Below are 23,708 nucleotides of genomic sequence, written 5' to 3'. Positions count from 1 at the left end.
ATGAAAAAAGAAGAGTGTTATAAATTTGTCCGCTATGTGTGGGTGTGTGTCTGTCTGTGACAACGTAGCCAAATTATATATTTTCAATTATAAATATGTTTTTCACTTTTAGAAGACCCAAGTAATTAAGATACTCGAATATTGAATTCCCAATTCAAGTTTCATTGAATTGCGTATAAAAGCTCATTTCAGAGTCAGGCTAGGCTGTCCAGAGACGTCCGCCCCTGAATGATGCAACAGATTTAAATGCGGTTTTTTTTTTTGTATGAAAGGTAATTTGAAAGAGATTATTCTTCTCTTCAAGAAAATATGAAAAGGAGGGGGTCGACGGCTTTTAAAATTTGGTAAATTTCACTTGTTAGTTTACAATTACAAATAAATTAAGATTAAACATTATTTTGTACTTAATCAAATCAATGATTATTAAAAATTTTTCTAAAATTGTCTTTTAATGCATAAGTTTTCACATATTGATGGCAGAAACTTTTTGTGGCGAAACTTTTACTAATAACTTTTATATTTGCGATTTTAGATAAAAATTCTACTAGACAATTTAATTAAGTAAAAAAAAAAAACAAAACGATTGGTAAGATTAGTTATAGCGAGATTCAATATCGCCGATGTCAATCATCAATATGTTGAAATAGCAGCGTGATGTCGCGAATTTAATAGAAGAAAATTATATGACCTCAAATAGAAAGAATTCATGTATCCATCCTATAAGTTAGCCACCGCGACTCTCTCTATTTCTTTTATTTCTGCTGGCTTCTTTGAAAAAACCTCTAAAAAAAGGAAATGCAAGGGGATTTTTCAAATTAAAATCGTATATATCATCACGTTGCTAATTTTTATGCTCTATTAAAATAATTTACAATTTGAACGGATCTATTCGCCATGATGTATATGTTTTTCTTGTGATAATTGTTGCTGTAAAACTAATGACCAGTAAATACCACGTTTTCCGAGTAGTTCATTATGCGTTCCCATCTAAAACAAAATAAAAATGGGCATATAGATTAATCGCCCTCTGTCTTTGATATCGACTCGATAATTATAAAATTAAATATTCACCTCAACCACTTGTCCCTTTTGCAGAACAATAATAACATCAGCATTTTGTATAGTCGATAATCGATGAGCGATAACAAAACATGTACGACCTATACTTGCATTTTCTAATGCCTTTTGTACAAGTTTCTCACTTTCACTATCCAATGCACTAGTGGCTTCATCAAGGATCAAAATCGATGGATTTTTCAATAAAGCACGTGCAATTGCAATTCGTTGTTTTTGACCACCCGACAATGTGGAACCTCTTTCACCTACCATTGTATCATACCCGTTAGAAAAACCTTCTATAAAATCATGCGCATTTGCTAATTTTGCTGCTGCTTCAATCTAAAAAAAATCAATTTTTATTGAATTTTTTTACAATCGATTAATTTTTAAAACTTACTTCTTCATCAGACGCATCCATTTTACCATATCGAATATTCTCACGTATTGTACAGCCGAATAGAATTGGTTCTTGATTTACAATACCAATAACTTTTTGTCGAAGCCATGTTGGATCTAATGAACGAATATTATACCCATCAATCGATATAGATCCACGATCAGCATCATAGAATCGTTCTAATAAAGCTACAACTGTTGATTTTCCATTTCCAGACGCACCAACTAACGCAACAGTTTTACCTGGTTCCACCGTTAAATTAAACGAATCTAAAACAATCTACAACAAAAATTTTATCACTTTTAAAATTGTGTTTCAAAAAATTTGTTTATTTTATAAAAAAACAACTTTTTAACTTTAAAGTGACTCATTTTTATACCATGTATATATGAAATATACATAGTATATTAAGTTTAGTCCCAAGTTTTATACCATGTATATATGAAATATACATAGTATATTAAGTTTAGTCCCAAGTTTTATACCATATATATATGAAATATACATAGTATTATATATTAGTCCCAAGTTTACATATATATTAGTCCCAAGTTTGTAACGCTTAAAAATAATGATGCTAGGAAAAAAATTTTGTCATAGGTGTTCATAAAATCACCTAATTAGTCCATTCCCGGTTGTCCGTCCGTCCGTCTGTGGACACGATAACTCAAAAACGAAAAAGATATCGAGCTGAAATTTTTACAGCGTACTCAGGACGTAAAAAGTGAGGTCAAGTTCGTAAATGAGCATCATAGGTCAATTGGGTCCGTAGGTAGTGAATTTTCAAAGGTAGGACCCATCTTGTTTACCCGTGAGGGCGCCAATTAGGCGGAAATTTTATAATATGTACTGTACTTGATTAACAGTTATGTATGTGTTACATGTTTGTATGTGTAATGTGATAAAGAAGTCAACACTGACTATGCATGGTATTTCAACAATTAACTCAGTCAATTGTTTGTTTTCACTTGTTTTAGCTTATTATTAATTACGCAAACGAGTCTGAATAGGCAACTTTAAAGTACCCGATCAGAATAACTTTGAAAATTGAACTTGTAAAGAATCTTACTTGAACGCACCATATCTGCAAGTTTTTGTCTCTCGATGGCGTACACTCTGTGATCTGGGGATTGGCATGCCTTTAATAGGATCGAGTTAGCACGGTCTACGAGTTTTTTGACCTTTGCGTTGACCCTATGATGATTCGTCATGGTCGATTTACTAACTTTGGAAATTTTCTAGCTCTTTATCCAGATCAAATTTAGATGAATGAAGTCAAAGTATGTTTACTTACATTATCAGGTCTAGCAGGATATGTAAACGTAACATTTTTAAATTCGATAAATCCTTTCACATTATCGGATAAAATCAAACCACCTTTTAAAGCCATCGTAGGTTGCAAATTAATGTACTACAAAAAATTAGAAAAAACTTTATCGCAATTAAAAAACATTATCTCCTATTATTTCTAATATACTTCAAAAACTCGTGATCCTGCCGCAAGTCCTCGAATCACTGATCCAAACAATAATGAGATTTGAGTTAACGATCGTTGAATAGTTTGTGTAGCCATTAAAAATGCCATTAATTGGCCAGCACTCAATTGATTTGTTGATAATAAATAACCACCCACTGAGATTGTACTCAAAATCATTCTAAAATATTAATTGACCCATTTTAATAAAATAAATTTGGTTTTACTTTTTGGAAATTGTTTAATTGTTTTCTACCCATTTAAAAATAAATTTGTACCCGCTTGAAATAAACCAATTCCAACACCCAGATTTATATTCAAATGTTGAACTAAGCTCAATTCCGAATCAAACATTTGTACTTCTAGATCTTCCATTGCAAAACCACGTACTGTTCGAATATTCGAAATAGCTTCTTCAGCAATGGAAGTTGTTTTCTCTGACTAAAAAAAAGAAAGTATATGGGTTGAAATCTAAGCAAAGTATTATTTTAACATCGAATCTTAGTTTACCTGAGCTTGAGCTTCTCGTGATTTTTTTCGTAATAAAGCTCCAAATCCACTTCCAAGTAAAATTATCGTAGGTATTGTAAATAATGTTAATGACGTCATATAGGGAGAAATTGTGAATAAAGCAACGCCACTACCGATAATTTGAGTCATTGCTCGTAAACCATTTGAAATTGTTTGTTTAAACGAGCTCTTAAATTCTTGTACATCGACGGTTAATCTGAAAAACGATTGGTAATTTTTTTAATTAATTCTGAGCTATTATATAAAAAAAAATTTTCGAATACCAATATAACGTGCTTTGGCGAGAAGATAAGCATGTTACATTAATATAAGTCCGCAATCTTTTAAGTGGTGCGTAACTGTTCGTTAATCGTAAATGAAATGCACCAATTTATAAGGATTAATTTAAGTAATACCTGTTAACAACTTCTCCAGTTCGATGTGTATCAAAAAATGCAATATCTTGTTTCAAAATTGATTTAAATAAATCAGATTTCATTCTAAATGCCATCGATTCTCCAATTTTCGACAGTAAAACAATGTATACAAAAGTAAAAGCAGACTAAAAACGAAATTTTGATAATAATTTGACTCTAAAATACTTAATTTATAAATATTTATTACCTGGGCCAGGTACATGAATACAAGATTAATTGCAGCTGGTTTAATATTATTTAAAAATGAGCTAGATTCAGTTTTATCACCAGTACTTTTAACGATAACATTTATTACTTCAGCCATCACTTGTGGAATTTGAATATTTACAATTGCAACTACTAGAGCACTCTAAAACAGGAAAATTTATTAAATTTAAATCTTAACTTTACGTGTATTCGTAAAGAGAAAACTCACAGCAACTGCAGCTATAAACCATAATAGCTCCGGTTTTAAATAGCTCCATAACTTATTCCAATCAAATTTCGATACTTTGTTATTATCTGGTTTATAATCAATTATTCGTGTGGCTTTTGGTTTACAGTATGCAAATTTAATACCAGTCGCATGTATAATACTCCCAGTTACGCCCAAACTTATCTTACATAGGGCAGATAATTTAAAAATACTATTTACTTTATTTGGATCTTTCGGTACAGTATGTTGTAATTTGATGGGTATTTGTTTATTGATTAGATACTGTTTCCAAAAAACTGGTTTATTCGAAACGTGATTTGAAAGAAGTGTTCTAAAAATTGAAAACAGATAATGTTTTTAACAAATTGATCGTATGATAATGACCGATTAGGGTGCCTTATTTTCTGCGTTGGATTTGGATGAAAAGTTGAAATACAGAGAGGAAATGGGCTGGTGGCAAATGAGGGAAACAGGAGCAAGAAAATAATCATCCTTATCTTACAGTCTAAAAATCTAGTTCGTGTAAATTATGGTTTAAGATAAAAATATAATAGTCTAAACGAGGCTTTATAATTTATAAAGAACATAACCTCCAAAATATTTTTTGAAAATACATTTTATTGTAAAAATATGAAATTATAATTTTCTTTAAAAATACCTATGTGTAAAATTTTGATGATGTAAAATTAATTTCCACATGATCGGAGTTTAAAAATTTAATATTTGTAAAATGATTATAAAGAACCGGAGCACATTTTCTGCTAAACTAAAAACTATTTTCTTTAGATCGATCGATCGACATATTCAAGGTTCAAGTACTTTTCAATAAAATCCTTTATTAAAACAAACTTTTTCGAATAATAAAATTTACATGAATTTTTTAATATATTTAAATAATTAAAATTTTAAACTTGGTTTAATAAATTGAACTCATAGGTTAATTTAAACCAATTAGGTAAAAAAGGGTTTTTAGGTATAAATAAATTAACATAGTTAATAATTTTTTTTACAAATTTATTGAATTTAATGCCTGATTTAAGTCAATAATTAAGTCATCCACATTCTCTAAACCTACTGATAATCGTAATAGGCTATCATTTATACCCAATTTCGCTCGTCGAGTTTCTGGTACTGGATTGGATGTACAATATTTCCTGAAAAATGAAACGAATTTATTTTATACCATAACAGGACAGTTCAGGACAATTTTTAACTTGGAAGAATTTTAAACTTACGGAAGTTGTATAATACTTTCATATCCACCAAAACTTACAGCAATCTGGATTAATTTTAATGATTTTAAAAATTTTGTTGATTCCTCTTTGCTTCCTTTAATATAAAATGATACTATCCCACAATGTCCAGATGTTTGTTTCTTCGATAACTCGTATTGGGGGTGAGAAGATAGACCTGTTGGATTATAAATTTTGATTTTCTCAAATTAGGGAATTAACAGGAAATATGCGTTACAAACTTGGTACTAGGTATACCTAGATATATTTCATATACACATGGTATAAAAAAACGATCCAAAATTTACTTAATAAAGAACAATTTACCTGTGTACAAAACTTTTTGGACCGAAGAATGAGTGTCTAAAAATTCAGCAACCCTTTGCCCATTAAACATATGTTGCCGCATACGTAACGGCAACGTTTTTAGACTTTGAAAAACTAGATGACAATCCAAAGATGATGGATTAATCCCCATACAATCTTGTCGTAATTTCAATTGTTTATACAATCCATCAGAATTTGTAACAATAGCACCCATAAAAACATCTGAATGTCCATTCATATATTTTGTTAACGAATACAAGACAATATCGGCGCCCAAATTTAACGGCTTTTGAAAGTAACTTGTTAAGAATGTATTTTCTACGACATGTATTAGATTTTTCGATTTGGCTATTTTAGCTATTTTATGAATATCCGTTACTTTTAATGTTGGATTAGTTGGAGTCTCGTAAAATATTAGCTATAAAAGAATTTCAAATTTGTTACTTGATTCCTTAAAAAATTTATGGGCAACCGTGGAAAGGAAATTTATTCAACTCCCTACATCCGTGCTTCGGATTGCAGAGTGATGTGAAAAGTATGTGAAATTTTAAGCAATTTTCACAAAAATGAATTACAATTTCCAGCCAGTTTATGATACTCGCATAACTAGTATTTTTTTGATACCACACTGACTAGACGTTGGCACGTAGACATAGGCGGATTAAAAAAATTTGCGCCCGTTTGCAGTTTCAAAAATTAGCGCCACTGTAATATAAATCTAGACCATTTTTTTAGTTTCAAGTTCTTTATTTCTTAGAACCTGTAAAATCCCATTGGTTATTTGGAGCAGTTCTCCAGCTCTAGCTATTGTTGTTAAATCGAGATACGGGCGATCATAGTTATAGTTGGTAGATGACTAGGAAAATTGCTTTCTGTGAAAATTTTTCAAATTACCCCCAAAGTGTTCTTCGAATTGTTCTGATTAAAAACTGTCACGATCACAAAATTTATTAGAGGATATTTTTCGAGCTACGGACAATCAAAGCTACTCAAACATTATAGTTACATATCACGTAGCTCGAAAAATATCCGTTAGAAAATGTTGTGGCCGTGAGAGCTTTTGATCAGAACGATGCGAAGAATATTTTGGGAAACGGTTTGAAAATTTTTCACAGAAAGCCAATTTTCTAGTCATATACTAAAACCATAATATATTCATAACTTTGATCGGTTTTAGTTCGAAATCTACTCATTACAAATTTTTGAGGCCGTGAGAGCTTTTCAGAATGATGGAAAGAACATTTTAGAGTGAGTTAGTAAAATTTCACAGAATTTTCTTATCTAATCTTGCAAGGTCCTGTAAGCAATGTAAAAGGCAAGCGCAATACTGGTTCGGCCAATTTTCTATTTTTCTTTACTTTGGATTGAAAATAGATTTACCTTAGTATTTGGTTTAATTGCATTTTCAACATTTAACGTATCCGTCATATCAATAAAGTCCACATCGATTTTAAACTGTGGAAATACTTTTCGAAGTAAATTACATGTTCCACCGAAAATATCATCTCCACAGATTATATGATCACCAACCTTGAGCAATGAAAATACCGCTGTCATTGCACTTACACATGAAGGAAAACAAATACCATATTTTCCATTGTCCAATGATGCCAAACTATTTTCCAATATAGTTTGTATAGAAACTTTTGAATTATTATTCTCATCCTGAAATTATTTCCAAAACAAAAAATTTTTCAAAATTATTTTTGGAATTTGGACCATCTCAAGCTTTTGTGGTTTAAAAATTTGTGTTTTAACACTTTTGTTTACCTAATTTTTTTTTCTAAATTAAAAATAAATTATATTTGAAATACCTGTTTACTATGAAAATAATTTTCTGAATGAAAATTCTTATCCCAATGAATGACGCGCGTTGCATAGTTTATTGAATCGGACATTTCCAATAAGGCACGTTTGAAAAATGTTAGCAATTAATAATTGTAATTTTAATTTATATAATTTGTCCCATGTATGGGTTAGAAGTAATTAATTTAAAAAAACAAGTATTTTTGATTAGAATTCATGATATAGGACTTTTTTGAATTAACAATTTATGAAAGAAAATTTTTCATTCTTTATCATTACTACCATAAAATTTTTGTCTTATCTGTCTGTTTGTGTGTTGATTCAAGCGTCAAATCTACTGAATCCATTTTGATGAAATTCAATTTTTTTAAAACTTATTATTGTCTGTTTTATCGCACTACAATGACGCGAAACGAAGATATAAAGATAAATTAATCATCGCCGTATTGCTTAAGGGAAAGGGCAGGCTATGAAAATACTATATAAGTGATATTTGGTTTTAGGGTTGGTATTTTTAGCGAAGTAGACGAGTAGCGGCTAGTATTATATCAATTGTCCAACATGTGCAGTCTGTCTATTGTCTACTATATGGTCTTATCATTGTCTGTTTTCTTTAAATAATTAATAGACATATTTTGATAATTTTGTATTTTTTAATAACTATGCTAAAATATCGTGTTGCTAATAATAATCTAAGCTTTTAAATATTCTGCGTGTCTGACAAAACAATCAAAATCAAGAATACAGTGTTTCTTATCGAGTATACGATACGTACCTATACTCGATTATAATGATACTATAATTATTAATATTATATAATAATCGATATGACCACATCAAAATCCAAAAAATTTAATTTTGCTCTATCACATCCAAATTATATTCAATTTTAATAAATCGGGTATGGAATTATACTAAATTTGGGTCATACTTTTCAAATTTGTTATCAAATTTAACCTACCTTCAAAAGTTTTGGGGATAGAGAGGTACTGGTTCCGATATTGTACACAAAGGTGAATGTAAGCTAAAAGATAACATTAAAAATGAAAAGTTTAGCCCAAAATTAGTGGGTTTCAAAAAAAATTCCATTCAGATCGGATAAAATTTGGGTAAGTTATGCAAAAAATCGATTTTTGGAACTTTATGACGTCATCAAAATCCAAAAAATTTAATTTTGCTCTATCACATCCAAATTATATTCAATTTTAATAAATCGGGTATGGAATTATACTAAATTTGGGTCATACTTTTCAAATTTATTGTCAAAATTAATCTACCTATAAAAGTTTTGGGAGTAGAGAGGTCCTGGTACCTATATTTTGACCAACGATGAAAGTAAGCTAAAAAATAACATCAAAAATGAAAAGTTTGACCCAAAATTAGTTGGTTTCAAAAAAAATTTCATTCAGATCGGATAAAATTTGGGTAAGTTATGCAAAAAGTCGATTTTTGGAACTTTATGACGTCATCAAAATCCAAAAAATTTAATTTTGCTCTATCACATCCAAATTATATCCAATTTTAATAAATCGGGTATGGAATTATACTAAATTTGGGTCATACTTTTCAAATTTGTTGTCAAATTTAACCTACCTATAAAAGTTTTGGGGATAGAGAGGTCCTGGTACCTATATTTCGACCAACGATGAAAGTAAGCTAAAAAATAAAATCAAAAATGAAAAGCTTGACCCAAAATTAGTGGGTTTCAAAAAAAATTTCATTCAGATCGGATAAAATTTGGGTAAGTTATGCAAAAAGTCGATTTTTTGAACTTTATGACGTCATCAAAATACAAAAAATTTAATTTTGCTCTATCACATCCAAATTATATCCAATTTTAATAAATCGGGTATGGAATTATACTAAATTTGGGTCATACTTTTCAAATTTGTTGTCAAATTTAACCTACCTATAAAAGTTTTGGGGATAGAGAGATCCTGGTACCTGTATTTCGACCAACGATGATAGTAAGCTAATAAATAATATCAAAAATGAAAAGTTTGACCCAAAATTAGTGGGTTTCAAAAAAAATTTCATTCAGATCGGATAAAATTTGGGTAAGTTATGCAAAAAGTCGATTTTTTGAACTTTATGACGTCATCAAAATCCAAAAAATTTAATTTTGCTCTATCACATCCAAATTATATCCAATTTTAATAAATCGGGTATGGAATTATACTAAATTTGGGTCATACTTTTCAAATTTAACCTACCTATAAAAGTTTTGGGGATAGAGAGGTCCTGGTACTTATATTTCGACCAACGATGAAAGTAAGCTAATAAATAATATCAAAAATGAAAAGCTTGACACAAAATTAGTGGGTTTCAAAAAAAATTCCATTCAGAGCGGATAAAATTTGGATGTAAATTCATCATGGCTGATTCTTATTGTAGTATAAAAATATTAAAAATCTATAATAATCATTGTTTGTTTTTAATTATAGTAAAAGTTGTATTTATTGTTTATTTGTTAAATATAAACATTTACATTTCTTTAAAATGTCTTGTTGAGAACTTATTATTTATTTTGTCATCAATCTAGATTAAAATAATATTAATTCGAAAGTTGTTTTCGATTTTTAAGAAGAAAGAAAACATTGTTTTTTATTTCAATAAAAATTTTATTTCTGTGGAAATAGCATTCTTGGAATATAAACACTTTGTTTCTAAATCCACTTTTAATCGATAACAAACTTCCCTCATTCTCCAAAAATATTTTAACTTTTGTTTCAAACATTTTTTCATAAAACTTTCAAATCAAGATTTTGCTACTTGATTAAATTTTTGAATAATTATACACGAAATATAAAAAGCCATCTGTTTTGTTACATATCCTGTATTTTACATAATAATAGAAGTTAGTTTTTGATCTCGAGGAAATCAATAATTTGAACATATGTAACTCATTTTAACTTCTTATGGCTGATTGTATCTGCTTTCACCCACATTTCTAGTATACCAAATTCTTTGCCTACTACAGTCAAAATCGGCTATAATGACATCAGTTATATCGACTAATATAATTAAATTCTATTTGCTTGTAAATATTTCAGTCTTTTTAAGCTTCGTTCATAGTTTTTTGTCGGGTAATAAAGTTCATTCATTGCTACTTTACCTGCTGCACCAGAAGTTAATTGTTCTAATATTCATTAGAACTAGATTGGTACCCGCCCGCTTCACTGGGCTTACAAGTAAAAACCACCGCTTTATAGCCTCCACCCTATCTTGATATACACAGTTTTCAATTTTGTCAAATGAAAAATAGTCATAATTCATTTAGTATATCAGAAAAATTGGCCATGATTTTTTTGACATTTACTATTTTAAATTTTTACAGAATTATTTAATTTATGACTCAAAATGATGCTTATAGATGGAATCAGATCTATGATAATCATAAATTAAAGATTTCTGTAAAAATTTAAAAAAAATGGTAAATGTCAAATTAACTTTAATTTTTTTTTAAATATTTCTTTATAAATTATAGTTCATGTGTTATTCTGATATATCAGCTATATTGCTGTACAGTTTCATTAAAAACCATTCGCTAATTTTATCGTGAAAGCGTAACAAACAAACAAACATGCTTACTTTTACATTTATAATATATAGGGATAATAAGCAAATATATTAGCTATAACGACCAATTCATGTGAAAACACGCTATTTTAGGTGTACTTACTTTTTCAGTAAGGCTGTTGTTTCGCTACGGGCATTGTATCAGAAATTTCGAACTTATATATATATTTTTTATACTCATTAAGAATATTATAATACAATTACCATGAAAATTTGAAGTCGATTGATTGTCTCTAATTCGAGATAAATTTTAAAATGACAGGAACTAACAAATTTTGAAATTTGTTAGTTCCTTCATAGTCGTTATAACCGATTTTGACCATATACATAAAAAATTTAAATTTAACTGATACCAACTGGTACCAAAGTAGTAACAATGTAAATAAACTGTTATATGTCGAACCAATTAATCAGATTCGGATTTAGTAAAATTTTTCCTGCACAGTTTTTCTTCATGGATTTCTTAGAGCAGGCGCTAAATACAGTTGAGTATGTAAAAGTCGAGGACCTCATTTTGTCAATTGATCTTTGTTCAGAAAAGCTTATAGAATAATATTCCGGATGTTGACAGAATGCCAGAATTGCCAGAATGGTTTCTGGCAAGATTCAGAATATTAATCTATAAGATTTTTTGAACAAGAATCAATTGATAAAATGCACTCCTAGATTTTTGCACACTCATTTCTATATAGCACCTGCTCCAATACGATATGCCAATTGCTAAGCCATTATAAAGGACTGAAAATAGAAAGCCAATCCCCTGATATGTTATTCGTGTAGCTCGCTCGCACTTACAAAGTTCGGTTAATTTAAGTAAAAATAGAAATACTTTTAGCCCTTCTCTCCCCTCCTAAGTAGAAGCGAGAAAATGAAGCATCCATATATCAGTTAGTTATTAACAAAATTTTTCGGGAATCTGGAAAACTTTTTCATAACAAAAAAGGGAAATACGGTTCTGTTTTTTTATAACTTTTATTATCCTTATTTTATTTAAATGAATTATCAATAAAAGTTATTACTTAAACTAATTCTTAAACTATGGGTGTTGAAGAAAACTTACCTTTATTATCCAAACGAAATGTAAGTAAAAATTTATTTATTATTTATTTTTTAAATTATTATTTTGTTTTTCAAATTTGTAATTTAATTTGTAATTTTTAGCATCCTCGTTACGAAAATACATATCGTTTAGAATCGAAAAATCCATTTCTACATGAACCAGTTGAGAATATTATTAGAACAATTATTAGTGCGAGATTCAATCGAAACTCACGTTATAATGCAAGTGAAGCACCACAAATGGTTACGAAGTTATCGCAAAAGATTCGTGAAAAAGTTAAAGAATTAAACTTTGAAAGGTAAGAAAGAAAATGTAGACTTTAAATCTGCTTAATCGCTTTGACTTTAAAAAAAAATTAAGCTTTTATATAAAAATAATAATTTTTAAAGGCCATGACCAATAATTTTCTAATTAAGTAAATTATTGTATTTGCTGATAAATTATTCGCACCGTGCATGAGTTTTATTTCAGGAGTTACCATAGTACTCTTGTGATTTTTGGTCTAGCCGCTTAGTTTTCGAAATAGAAATTCTTGGAAAACTAAAAATGGAATATTCGATTTTAAGAAAAAAGTTTTATTTTTTTTCAAGCTCTGAGGGAATTCGCTTAGCAAACGCAGCTCCTGCGCTACTAATTTTTTTCATTTTCATTATTTTGTTACAGATATCGTCTAATTGTTTTAGTATCAATTTGTGAAAATCATGGACAATCTGGTTTAGGTATGATGAAATGTTTATGGGATCCCGAACGTGATTCATTTGCCTCTTACACGTTTGAGACTGAATATTTAATAGTTTATGGTGTTGTAATTGGTATTTATTATGAATAAAACATATGGCTACCTATATATTCTGATCCATTCCACAAATGATTTAATTACATCGTCAATTGACACCAAATTTGGATAACATTTCCGGAACAAATACACATTCGTGATTAATATGATTAATTATCAATTTCAAAAAATATATATATAGATATATTTACGTCATAAGGAATATACACTTATCAAAATTAGTGTTGGAGATGAAATTGATGGAAAAAAACACAGCCGTTTGGGACAGTTTCATTCCTATTTTAAAAAATTTGTCATTATTTAATTTTTTTTTGTAAAAATTCGTTGCAAAAATTGTATTAATAAATTTAAGATTTTTAACATTTTTCCGGCTTCTTCTTAGTTCTTCTAGTTCAAAATTTTGCGTTCTATAAAAAATGGTAAGTAAAAAACAAATCCAGTAGTTTATACAGCGTGTCTACTGAAGTTGGCTCCATATCGAAAACTTTTTTATTATTTGGTTTACGAAAAAAAGTTATTCTTTATTAGAATCTCTGCTTTCGAAAATATTAACATTCAGCTATTCACTTTTGACATCGAATTTACAGAGTGCCACCACAGATTGAAAAAGTTCGATAGGAATGTTAATAAAGCAAATAAATGGCCATAATTGTGTTGGTTTTTTAAACTCTTCTAATTTATAAAAAAATAATGCAAGCACTCACGCTAAAAACTTTCCATACAGGGTATTTCAACAATTAACTCAGTCAATTGTTTGTTTCCATATATTTTATTTTACACGCGAATTATTGTAAGCCATGGACAAAAAAATAGAGGAAATCGTAAAACTAGTTCCTTAAACTAGTTTTTTTTAATCAAAATTAAAATTTACTTTTTACTACTATTTAACACTTTGTTATTTAAATGAATTAATCTACAAATGACCTTAAAATGCCAAGGTAAAAATGAATCTGTTTTACAGTGGAGTCTCGATATTCGAAAACATCCAGTAATTAGAACACTTTTCGTCCGCTCGCTCTACCAATCACTCAAAAATGATATTATTTCATTTATACAGTGTGTTGCATTTAAGATGAAGACACCCTCATATTTTTGTGATTTATAGGAATATCGATTAGAAATTTTGCTGAGTTTAGACTGAGTTTCAAGTTCAGATTTCATTTAAAATTTCAATTTTACTAATACGAAAAATTCGAAGATGTTTCTACTAAGAATTTTACTCTTTACATCTCCTTCGTGTTGTCTTCGGGTTTACTCCTTTCCCAACATCTTGAAAAATTATTGAAATTTAATTCTATCAGAGTATCTATGCGTAAATATACATGAATATGAGAAAAAATAAAATAAAACCGGGTGCCCTTCGATTTTCAGCACGCAATTGATTTAAAATTAGGGTGTAATTATCTTAAAATTACCTATTTGTTTGCTTGACTGATTTTCTATTCATTATTTATTATGCAATTGATATTTTTATAGTTTTCCATTGTTATTTTCATGTTTTAGTCCTTTTTAAACTCAAAGCGAACGTATAATTTATTTCAAATTGATAAATAGTAAGTAACCTTGTAGTCTAAATTGAAACTACTGAAAACGGGCCCACTTCCTGTTTTAATTAGTACGAATTATTGAACTGGAACTACCCTGGTTCGAGGATAACTGACCGTATGATTTAAAATCTTCTTATGTGAAAGCGTGCATTTGATCACAAAGCTGTCAAATGAAGTTTTACTAAAAAAAAAGCCCCTTGATCCTTATGTACTCAGGGCTTCCAAAAGATTAAAGACGGCCCTGATGATAACTCAAAATCGTATAAAAAGATAGTGAGCTTGAAACTATTTTCTGTGTTGAAATTGTGTGTAAAAAAAATTATAATAAGCAATTTTAATTCTTATCAAATTTTTCTGCAACAAATTGATAATGACCAAATCGACCTAATCTGTACGACATAAAATAACTACGAGCCTACGTATGAAATTAAAATCGCACCGTAAATATGATCCTTAGACTCCAGGCCAATAACTTTCCCAATAAAGTAAGCATGGGAAGTAAATTTTAAATTAATATCATACAACGATAGTGATAAATTAGCATTGCCGAAATTTGAAATCGTAACTTTCCAGTACCAGAATGTATTTGCTTATTTGTAATCCAAATACAGATTTTCGTTTTTCGAGGAGAATTCAATATCTTTCTATCGTAAATTTGATAAGAAATTAAAATTTAGTGTAAAACTAAATAAATAAATTATTCTACCCAACATGACTTCCTATTTTTTTTAAAAACTATATACTTACACAGTTTTTTTTTCAATATTTGTTTTTATGCAAAAACAAAAGAAAATTCACGAGCAGCACAGCTCCATTACTAAGGTCATATTATCTCCTCATTAGTTGCTTCTGATTATTATATGCTTTTTATTAGAAAAATTACATTCTTGGATTATTCTTTTTTCATGTTATTAAATACATGAAAGATCTAAAAAAAAAAATTTTAATAAAAGGTTGGAATGGGGTGTAGAAAGTTTAAAAAAAAGGAGAGGATGGCTGGAAAGTAAGCTCCTCCTAAAAATCCTAACATTAGACCAACCTACATAAAAATTGTCGTAAAATATACGCAAAATATGAACTGTTAAAATTCGTCGATCCAAATCACTCGTCGACAACAATTCAATCTACGGATCATTTTCCGCAGGTGATTTGTTACACAAGCTTATAATAACTGACCCACGTTGGCTATTCCTCAAATGAGATCGAGTTAGGACGGGTTTGCGAGTTTTTTGACTCTTGCTTTAAGCCTGTAATTTAAATACCCAGGTTTCGTGTTGGTCATGCTTTTAATATGGTCGAGTTAGCACGGGGCTACGAGTTTTTTGGCCCTTACGTTAACTCTGTGATTTTGTCTACTCTCTGATTCACGGATTAACCATGCCTCTAATTGGTTGGAGATATTTGTTTCGTGAGGTACTTTTCGATGGAGATTCGGTCTGCGGATGATTTGTCGTTAGTAAAATGATTTAATAATTCATTCTCATCCCTCCCCCACTGACCTTCAATACAGTGCATACATAAGTCTATACTTTCGGAGAAAATACGAGTAAAAATTTCATAAATAATATACAAAAGTAAATTGCAAATGATAGAAAATTATTGCAGTGAAAATAGTGGGAGAAAATTATGTATCTATTTTATGAATTTAATATCTAATGATTTATGAATTATTGTTTTATAGATTTATAATAAATAAATTAATCACGAATTAAAGAAACAATTTGACTTTTATTATTATTGAGTGTCCCAAGTTTTTGTAGTGGGGTTATTATTATTTTACATATTGGTCATAACAAGCATCTTACACGCGTGTTAAAACAGATTTGTATTTAAGAAAATAAAAAAATTGTCATCATTGTTTGTTTGCTTACAATGAATTTAATAATAGCTGTGATAGTTTTAATTGTTGTACATAAAATTTTTAAATATTTATATCGTAAACAATTCCATATTGAAAATTCAATTGTTGTGGTAAATATATGAAATGATTTTATTATTTTTTTATTTTTTAAGCGAACCTAATTTTCTTATCACTATATACAATCTTTTATCTCTATTTTTACCTTTTATCTTTATTTTATCTATCTATTTTTATACCATGTATATGTAATATACAAGGTATACTAAGTTTAGTCCCAAGTTTGTAACGCTTAAAAATAATATTGATGCTACCAACAAAATTTTGGTATAGGTGTTCATGAAATCAACTAATTAGTCCATTTTCGGTTGTCTGCCCGTCTGCCCGTCTGTCTGTCAACAAGATAACTCAAAAACGAAAAATGATATCAAGCTGAAATTTTTAAATCGTGCTCAGGATACAAAAAGTGAGGCCGAGTTCGTAAATGGACAACATTGGTCAATTGGATCTTGGGTCCGTAGGACCTATCTTGTAAACCGTTAGAGATAGAACAAAATGTTAAATGTAAAAAATGTTCCTTATAAAAAAATTTATAACTTTTGTTTGAATCATTTTTTCATATTCATCACCGTTTACCCGTGATGGCATAAATTACCACAAATTTTTTGTGTCCACTTGTGTCCAAAACTATAAAAGATAAGAAGTTTAAGCGTTACACTTGGGACAAAACTTAGTATACCTTGATATACATTTCATATATACACACGGTATAACAATGCAAAAACCTGCTTCTAAATAAGAGTTAAATTAAATTATCTAATTTATTTCCAGATAACAGGATCTGCAAATGGTTTAGGACGTAAATTATGTTTCGAATTCGCTAAAAAACAATGTCAAATTATATGTATTGATATAAATGAACCGAGCAATAATGAAACAATACAATTGATCAAAAAAACTTATCCGCAATGTAATATCAAGTCATTTATTTGTGATGTCTCAAAATATGATCAAGTGAAAAACGTGATCCAGCAAATTTTAATTGAATACAAGCATGTGGATATTTTAATTAACAATGCTGGTATCATACATTGTAGTGAAATCGAAGAATATACAGAAACACAAATACAAAATATCATGAATATCAATGTTTTAGCTCACTTTTGGGTATGTTTATAGAAAAACATTCTACAAAGTCAAATTCGATTTTAATGAAATTTTTTGTAAAGTTTTTATAAGACCTCAAGGAACATTCACCCAACTTAACCTACTCAGAAAAGAGCAAAAGGCTCCATATAGAAGATTTTCGGTCGCTGAATACGATTCCGATGTCCGATTATATGAATTCCGTCACGTATTCCAAAATTGTGCCATGTTTTACCCGAAATTCCACTTTTGCAACAAAAAACGGAAAACTGATGACCAAGTTGATAGATTCGTTAATCTGATGTCAGATTAACGAATTCTGTCACGTATTCTGATAATCGTGCCATTTTTGGCCAATAATTTCACTTTTTTTATACAAAAAATGGCAAACTAAGTATTTATCGTCCAAACTTTGTTCTAGAATGTATTTTTGTTTACGAATCCGATGTCCGATTACACGGATTCTATACCCCCTAGATAACAGTTTGGATGGTAAATATTTAGTTTTCAGTTTTTGTGCCAAAAAGTGTAATTTCGGGTAAAAAATGGCCAGATTTTTAGAAAACGTGACAGAATTCGTGTAATCTGATATTGGATTCGTATTCAGCGACCAAAAATACCTACTAGGCGACAAGTTAAAGTCAAAATAAGCATTTTAAAAAAATTTGGACTATAATGCCCCGCGCTGGGACCCTATGCCGTATTCTGACTATAGGTTAAGTTGGTTGAATGTTCCATGAGGTCCAATAAACACGTGCAAAAAAGTTCATTAAAATCGGTGCTGTTTTTCCACTTTTCCCGGCTTATTGATTAGACTTATATATTAAATTTTCGGAAAAATCTCTTTTTTACCTTATCGAGTCCTACGTGCATTGAAATTCAAAATCCCGGATTTTGACAGGGATGCTCCAAAACCCCGAATTTTGATAGGGATTTACATTTTGTTAGCCTGATTTGTTTTTGTTATTAATTAATAGACTACGAAAGAAATTTTACCTTCAATGAAAGAAAGGGATTATGGATGTATCGTAGCAATATCATCATTGGGAGGAATCATTGGCGTTAAGCATATAAATCCTTATTGTACATCGAAATTTGCAGTCACAGGTAAATTACTATCAAATTTTATTTTAGTTATAGCAAAAAGTGAAGAAAAATTCTTTTTTTAAATAGGTTTTATGGAATCCTTAAAAAATGAATTACGTGCCAGAAAATCAAAGATTCGAACTTTATCCGTACATCCAAACTTTATGTGTACACAAATGGTCAAGTCCAATATGCATAATAATAGGTACGCCTTAAATATTTATTTATTTATCTCTGCAATGAACAGTTTACAAAGAAATCTTGTTTATTATTTTTACAGATTTTTCCATGTTCAAGATCCATCGAATGTAGCCCATGAAATAATTGTAGGTATTGAAAATGGTGAAACACGAATATTTATACCATTTTATTTATGGCATTTAGAAAAACTTGGTCGACTATTTCCATTTATTTTTCATTATTTATTAGATAATATTCTTTCAATAAAAAAACTAGTTTCACCGAATTATCAAGAAAATAATAATGTACTGAAATAATTAGCAAATTTTATTTATTTTTTTATTTTTTCTAAACATTTGATAAGTTAACTTCTTTTCAGATTTATTTTTTTTTCTGACTCCGAACTAATGTGTTTAACTTAATATATTTCTCAAAATTCGTCCTCAATTATGGAGGTCCCTTTATTAGAGCTGCAGTATGAACCTTAGGCTATCGAACCATCTAGTATTGAGTACTGAAACGTTAGGTACAATGTAGTACTACAAAAGAAACCACTAACGTAACGATATCAAATTTTCGTCATTACTACAGCACTACTCATTCTGTTAATTTATCTTATACTCTTTGATTAATTTAAAAGGCCCATCCAAAATTGGACGAGCCATAGAAAAATTCATTCTAGACTCATTTGAGTTGTTCCTCTCCACGGAAATCTTTAGTAAAAGGCGAAAGATTTATTCGCTCTGAAGAGAAACCAGAGTGATTGAGAACAATATTTTATAATATTATATACTCAGACCTTCAACATACCTCTAGTGAGAGGACCATAATAATTTCATTTTTCTCACAACTACATAAATAGAAGCATACATACAATACAACTAGTTAACATACCAGTATTACTTACGCTACGCTACACACACAGTGTGATCATTATTGTATACAGTTGATCATTTCAAAAGATCCACCCTTACTCATTCTTGACCTGATGTGAAAATTGTTTTTAAGTTTAAAAGCTCACTATGATTCATAACTGATACGAGATAAAGGAACACTTTAAATCAGCAAGTTGTTCCTTTTAAAAATATTAACGTGTTTTGTCTGAAACATTTGTGCGAAAACCGAATAATTAATACTTTTCTAAGTAAAAGTAGTATTCTTCTATCTCTTTTCAGTTGTGACTCTATTGAATCATTTTTCTTGATAAAATTTATTTCTCGAATTTCGAGCCTATGCCAAGTTGAAGCCATTCTGTAGATCAATAATTCCCAAAGTGATATCATTGACCCCTTTACTTTTTGACCCCTTTTGTCTTGGGGCTATTCCAAGACGAAAGGGATCTAGAAAGGAAAATAGTAGTAGCGAAAATAAGAATAAAGGGTCTATGAGAAAAAATCATTCTACAAGTAAAAACTCAGTGAGAAAAAACATTTAGTAAAAAGAGAAAGAATGCGGACAAGTTTTTTGAAAAGACAAACAGGACATTAACAGTTTAAACAAATAATACAATATTTGTCAATTTAATAAAACGAATAAAGCTTATTTTTATTTTGTTCGATAAAAGATTAGAGAAGAAAAAATGGTAAATATATTCGAAGTGTCCAGATGGTGCCCAGCTCCTCCTATATTATTTCCGTAGTGATATAACCTTGTAGCTGTTATTCAGTGACATGTTGTGTAGATAACGTTCTTTTAAATTACATGTAATTTTTTGTTACAATTTGTGCTTGTCATCTCGAAAGTTTTAGATTTTCTGATAAGTTCATATTACCTTACTAAACTTAAAGCAATATTCAATTATTATTAAAATAATGTAAGTATTTTGAAAAAATTTTAATTTGAAAGCACTTTAATTTCAATATTTTGAGTTTTTTTTTTCAATTTTTTATTTTCGATTATAGAATGCCTGCGTCTTCAGCACTTTTTGGAAGTAGTGTAACCGGTCCTGGATCTACTCATGGGGCCAAACATTTAATTGAACAGAAAGCGGGTAGAATGCATTTAAAAGGTACGTTTCGATATATAATTTTCTTGGCAATAAATTAGAAAGTTTGAAATTTGTACCGGCTTTTTTTAATTTTCAATCGAAAAACGAACAATGGTACTATTAATAAATTATAAATGGTTTTTTATTTATGTACGAGAATTCGACGTTCTCGAAATAAGATTCAGAACATCAAAATTTAGAACAAAAATCAGAATTTTTAACTAAAATTCGTTTAAATATGTTAAGTTAAATGTTTTTCTTTCAGGAAAAATGGTATATCCTGATAAACGAAAAGGTATGCTCTACATATACCAGAGCGATGATTCTCTAATGCATTTTTGTTGGAAAGATCGTACAACTGGTGTTGTTGAAGACGACTTAATCATTTTCCCCGATGATTGTGAATATGTTCGAGTGCCTCAATGTACAACTGGTCGAGTTTATTTGCTTAAATTTAAGTCATCAAATAGGCGCTACTTTTTCTGGCTTCAAGTATGATTCGATAGAGTTATCTCTAAACTTTATAGAAAATTGCTCTGTATTTCATATATTTTATAGTTTGGGAAGGTCAGAAAGTTCAGATAATTCGGCCAAAGAGAATTTTCAATAAGGTTTAAGGAGATTATATAAATTTTGAGTTCATTTAATAATAATTAAATTTTTAGGAACCCCGTACTGATAAGGATGAAGAAAGTTGTAAGAAAATCAATGATTTTTTAAATAATCCACCCGGTCCAGGTGGTGTTGGTAGTGGTAATAGCGGATCAAGTTCTGCTGCTGGTCTTGGCGGAGCTGATCAAGATTTGCAATCACTCCTTAATAATATGTCTCAGACTCAATTACTACAATTGTTTGGTGGTGTTGGTCAAGGATTAAGCAATTTATTGGGAACAATGAGGTAAAATTTTAATTTCTGTTGCAAGAATAAAGTTTTCTGTATTACTTATCAGGTCTAAGGCAGGGGTGGGGAATTTTTATGTATTAACGTGCCTTCTTCTCTAAAGAAATGTTTAATGATGCCATAGACGTGTCGTCAAATAATTTTGACTTCGTGATTATTGGAATTCGCAATTAATTCTTTCTTAATGACGTTTCCGTAGATTTAGAGACGTCAGTGCTTTCGTCAAAACATAGCGGTGTGAAACGAACGGACTTAATGTAAATTTTTTTTATCTGTTGCATTTCCGGCCATTTTTTAAGATTCTTTCTTTAATGTGTTACCAGATAAAGAAGTATCTTTGATCCACTGAATTATCTTTATTATTGAAATCATCGATAAAAAAAAAAGGGGGGCATGTTAACCAGGCTTCCTTCAAGGCGTCTCCCTCATAAAAAAGGTTTACTATGCCTGATCTAAGATCAGTCTTTTGAGAACCACTGTAGATTTGAAAGACTGTTATCAAAGTTTTGTTTAACAAGTTTTTCCTCTACTCAAATATCCTGGGACTTCTCTTTGAGTGTGTCTAGAAAATTTTTGATTATGTGTGCCTAATAACTTTTTTGGCAACAGTCTCTCAAATTTCTAGTCATTCGGAAATGACTGTTAAATACCATGCCTGATTATAAACCCTTAAACCATTTTATTTATACATCGAATAATTTTTAGCCGTCCAAATACTGGTGGCAATTCACGTCAACCAGCAACTACTCCATCTGTCCAACGTTACAACTCAACAACAACTCCTTCAAATAATTCAACAACGGGCACAACTGGTACAACTCCTTCAAGTATCACCACCCCAACTCCAGCTAGTGCAGTAGCGGTTGATTTATCATCAGCGTTAACAACGGAAGCTCTATCAGGAATATTAAATGATTCAGAAGCCTTGAATCAATTACAAGAGCATTTACCGGATGTTGGTGGCTCTCGACAAGACCAATTGCGTTCTACGTTACAATCACCACAATTTCAACAAGTTCGTAAATATTTTAGTACTATAGTCGAAATTGCTTATATCTTACCATCTTTGCAGTGTTCGTAGTAAACCCAATTTTAAAACTTCAATTTTTGCAAATTTTAGGCTGTATCAATGTTCTCAAGTGCTTTACAATCTGGACAATTAGCTCCAGTCGTTGAACAATTTTCCGTAAATCCTGAAGCAGTGTCAGCAGCAAGCCAAGGTGATTTACAAGGTTTTGTTCAAGCATTAGAGAAAGGAACGGAAAATTCAACAACTACTACAGGTAATAGTGCTACACCAAAAGCTGATTCATCCACGAAGAAAAACGATAAAACTCCTCAGAGTGGAGGTGATGATAAAAAAATGGATGATGATGAAGATGAAGGCATGCAATTAGGATAGCCAGCCGATTCGATTTGCATTTCTTTTTGTTTTTTTGATTAGCATTTAGAAAGTTTTTATACAAATAGTTTTGAATATTAACTAACAACACAATTATTACGCATTATTATGAAGAAAAAAATTCTGTAACCAAATTGAAATAAATACACTAATCCGTACATTTTAAAAATTTGTTTTATTAAACCCCAAAAACAAAAAAAGGGAAGTTTATATGTGTGCCTGTGGCACCGTAGCTCCTAAAAGAATGAACCCATTAATTTTTTTTTTTAAATAGGTTAAAAACCCATAACAAGGCACCCACTTCTTTCCCTAGATTTCTACACCCTCTATTTCTCGAAAATAACCATTCTGCCATATATATTGTCTTATGAGATAAAATGCTCCACCCCGGCTTAGAATCTTATTTACTACGCAGCAGAAAGTTAGTGTTCATGGATTTTTTTATGTGCCATATCCTAGAATAATTTGTTGGGGGTTTTCAAATTTTGTAAATTTTATTTTATTACAAA

The 23,708-nt window shown here is 29.9% G+C and overlaps 5 protein-coding genes and 1 non-coding gene across 6 annotated transcripts; 3 read left to right on the top strand and 3 right to left on the bottom strand.

Moving 5' to 3' along the window:
• Window positions 1-411: 411 nt before the first annotated feature.
• LOC123300458 (mitochondrial potassium channel ATP-binding subunit-like) lies at window positions 412-4,991 on the bottom strand. Its single transcript, XM_044883035.1, has 11 exons — window positions 4,951-4,991; window positions 4,293-4,623; window positions 4,065-4,226; window positions 3,857-4,002; window positions 3,441-3,657; window positions 3,187-3,371; window positions 2,934-3,111; window positions 2,751-2,867; window positions 1,457-1,735; window positions 1,072-1,398; window positions 412-987 (listed from the first exon to the last, which is right to left on the bottom strand). The coding sequence occupies exons 1-11, from the start codon at window positions 4,989-4,991 to the stop codon at window positions 886-888; spliced, it is 2,085 nt and encodes a 694-aa protein (XP_044738970.1). The 3' UTR covers window positions 412-885.
• Window positions 4,992-5,298: 307 nt separating this feature from the next.
• On the bottom strand, window positions 5,299-8,004 carry LOC123300456 (putative cystathionine gamma-lyase 2). The gene is made up of 5 exons (XM_044883032.1): window positions 7,996-8,004; window positions 7,232-7,516; window positions 5,852-6,269; window positions 5,528-5,702; window positions 5,299-5,446 (listed from the first exon to the last, which is right to left on the bottom strand). Exons 1-5 carry the CDS (start codon window positions 8,002-8,004, stop codon window positions 5,299-5,301), a joined length of 1,035 nt encoding a protein of 344 aa, XP_044738967.1.
• Window positions 8,005-12,274: 4,270 nt separating this feature from the next.
• On the top strand, window positions 12,275-13,130 carry LOC123300455 (dynein light chain Tctex-type 5-A). Its single transcript, XM_044883031.1, has 3 exons — window positions 12,275-12,316; window positions 12,398-12,594; window positions 12,960-13,130. The coding sequence occupies exons 1-3, from the start codon at window positions 12,275-12,277 to the stop codon at window positions 13,123-13,125; spliced, it is 405 nt and encodes a 134-aa protein (XP_044738966.1). The 3' UTR covers window positions 13,126-13,130.
• Window positions 13,131-16,511: 3,381 nt separating this feature from the next.
• LOC123299584 (estradiol 17-beta-dehydrogenase 11-like) lies at window positions 16,512-19,220 on the top strand (the record flags this gene model as incomplete). The annotated part of the gene is made up of 5 exons (XM_044881832.1): window positions 16,512-16,610; window positions 17,329-17,664; window positions 18,621-18,750; window positions 18,817-18,934; window positions 19,010-19,220. Coding segments are annotated over exons 1-5 (894 nt in total), but the record flags the coding sequence as incomplete, so codon positions are not given.
• Window positions 19,221-19,551: 331 nt separating this feature from the next.
• On the bottom strand, window positions 19,552-19,672 carry LOC123301911. The gene has a single exon (XR_006535467.1). It is a non-coding gene; the product is annotated as a U5 spliceosomal RNA (small nuclear RNA).
• Window positions 19,673-20,611: 939 nt separating this feature from the next.
• LOC123299579 (proteasomal ubiquitin receptor ADRM1 homolog) lies at window positions 20,612-23,352 on the top strand. The gene is made up of 6 exons (XM_044881827.1): window positions 20,612-20,722; window positions 20,811-20,917; window positions 21,162-21,388; window positions 21,562-21,794; window positions 22,503-22,812; window positions 22,918-23,352. The coding sequence occupies exons 2-6, from the start codon at window positions 20,812-20,814 to the stop codon at window positions 23,197-23,199; spliced, it is 1,158 nt and encodes a 385-aa protein (XP_044737762.1). The 5' UTR covers window positions 20,612-20,722; window position 20,811; the 3' UTR covers window positions 23,200-23,352.
• The last annotated feature ends 356 nt before the right edge of the window (window positions 23,353-23,708 follow it).

Source organism: Chrysoperla carnea, chromosome 5 (genome assembly GCF_905475395.1).
Source record: "Chrysoperla carnea chromosome 5, inChrCarn1.1, whole genome shotgun sequence".
NCBI lineage: Eukaryota > Metazoa > Arthropoda > Insecta > Neuroptera > Chrysopidae > Chrysoperla > Chrysoperla carnea.
Note: the sequence above shows the minus strand (reverse complement) of the source record. Positions and strands in the feature narration are given on the sequence as shown.

What these genes read in the sequence shown, in the direction of transcription:
- LOC123300458 (XM_044883035.1), bottom strand. Translation starts at nt 4,991, where the DNA reads ATGTGGAAATTAATTTTACATCATCAAAATTTTACACATAG. An exon ending in ACAAATTTATTTTTAAATGG is followed by an intron (nt 3,112 to 3,186) that starts GTAGAAAACAAT and finishes TTAATATTTTAG; the next exon opens with AATGATTTTGAGTACAATCT. An exon ending in CAGGATCACGAGTTTTTGAA is followed by an intron (nt 2,868 to 2,933) that starts GTATATTAGAAA and finishes AATTTTTTGTAG; the next exon opens with TACATTAATTTGCAACCTAC.
- LOC123300455 (XM_044883031.1), top strand. Translation starts at nt 12,275, where the DNA reads ATGGGTGTTGAAGAAAACTTACCTTTATTATCCAAACGAAAT. An exon ending in CTTTATTATCCAAACGAAAT is followed by an intron (nt 12,317 to 12,397) that starts GTAAGTAAAAAT and finishes TGTAATTTTTAG; the next exon opens with CATCCTCGTTACGAAAATAC. An exon ending in AAAGAATTAAACTTTGAAAG is followed by an intron (nt 12,595 to 12,959) that starts GTAAGAAAGAAA and finishes ATTTTGTTACAG; the next exon opens with ATATCGTCTAATTGTTTTAG.
- LOC123300456 (XM_044883032.1), bottom strand. An exon ending in CCAAAAAGTTTTGTACACAG is followed by an intron (nt 5,703 to 5,851) that starts GTAAATTGTTCT and finishes ATAATCCAACAG; the next exon opens with GTCTATCTTCTCACCCCCAA. An exon ending in GAAAGTATTATACAACTTCC is followed by an intron (nt 5,447 to 5,527) that starts GTAAGTTTAAAA and finishes TTCATTTTTCAG; the next exon opens with GAAATATTGTACATCCAATC.
- LOC123299579 (XM_044881827.1), top strand. Translation starts at nt 20,812, where the DNA reads ATGCCTGCGTCTTCAGCACTTTTTGGAAGTAGTGTAACCGGTCCTGGA. An exon ending in GCTACTTTTTCTGGCTTCAA is followed by an intron (nt 21,389 to 21,561) that starts GTATGATTCGAT and finishes TTAAATTTTTAG; the next exon opens with GAACCCCGTACTGATAAGGA. An exon ending in AATCACCACAATTTCAACAA is followed by an intron (nt 22,813 to 22,917) that starts GTTCGTAAATAT and finishes TGCAAATTTTAG; the next exon opens with GCTGTATCAATGTTCTCAAG.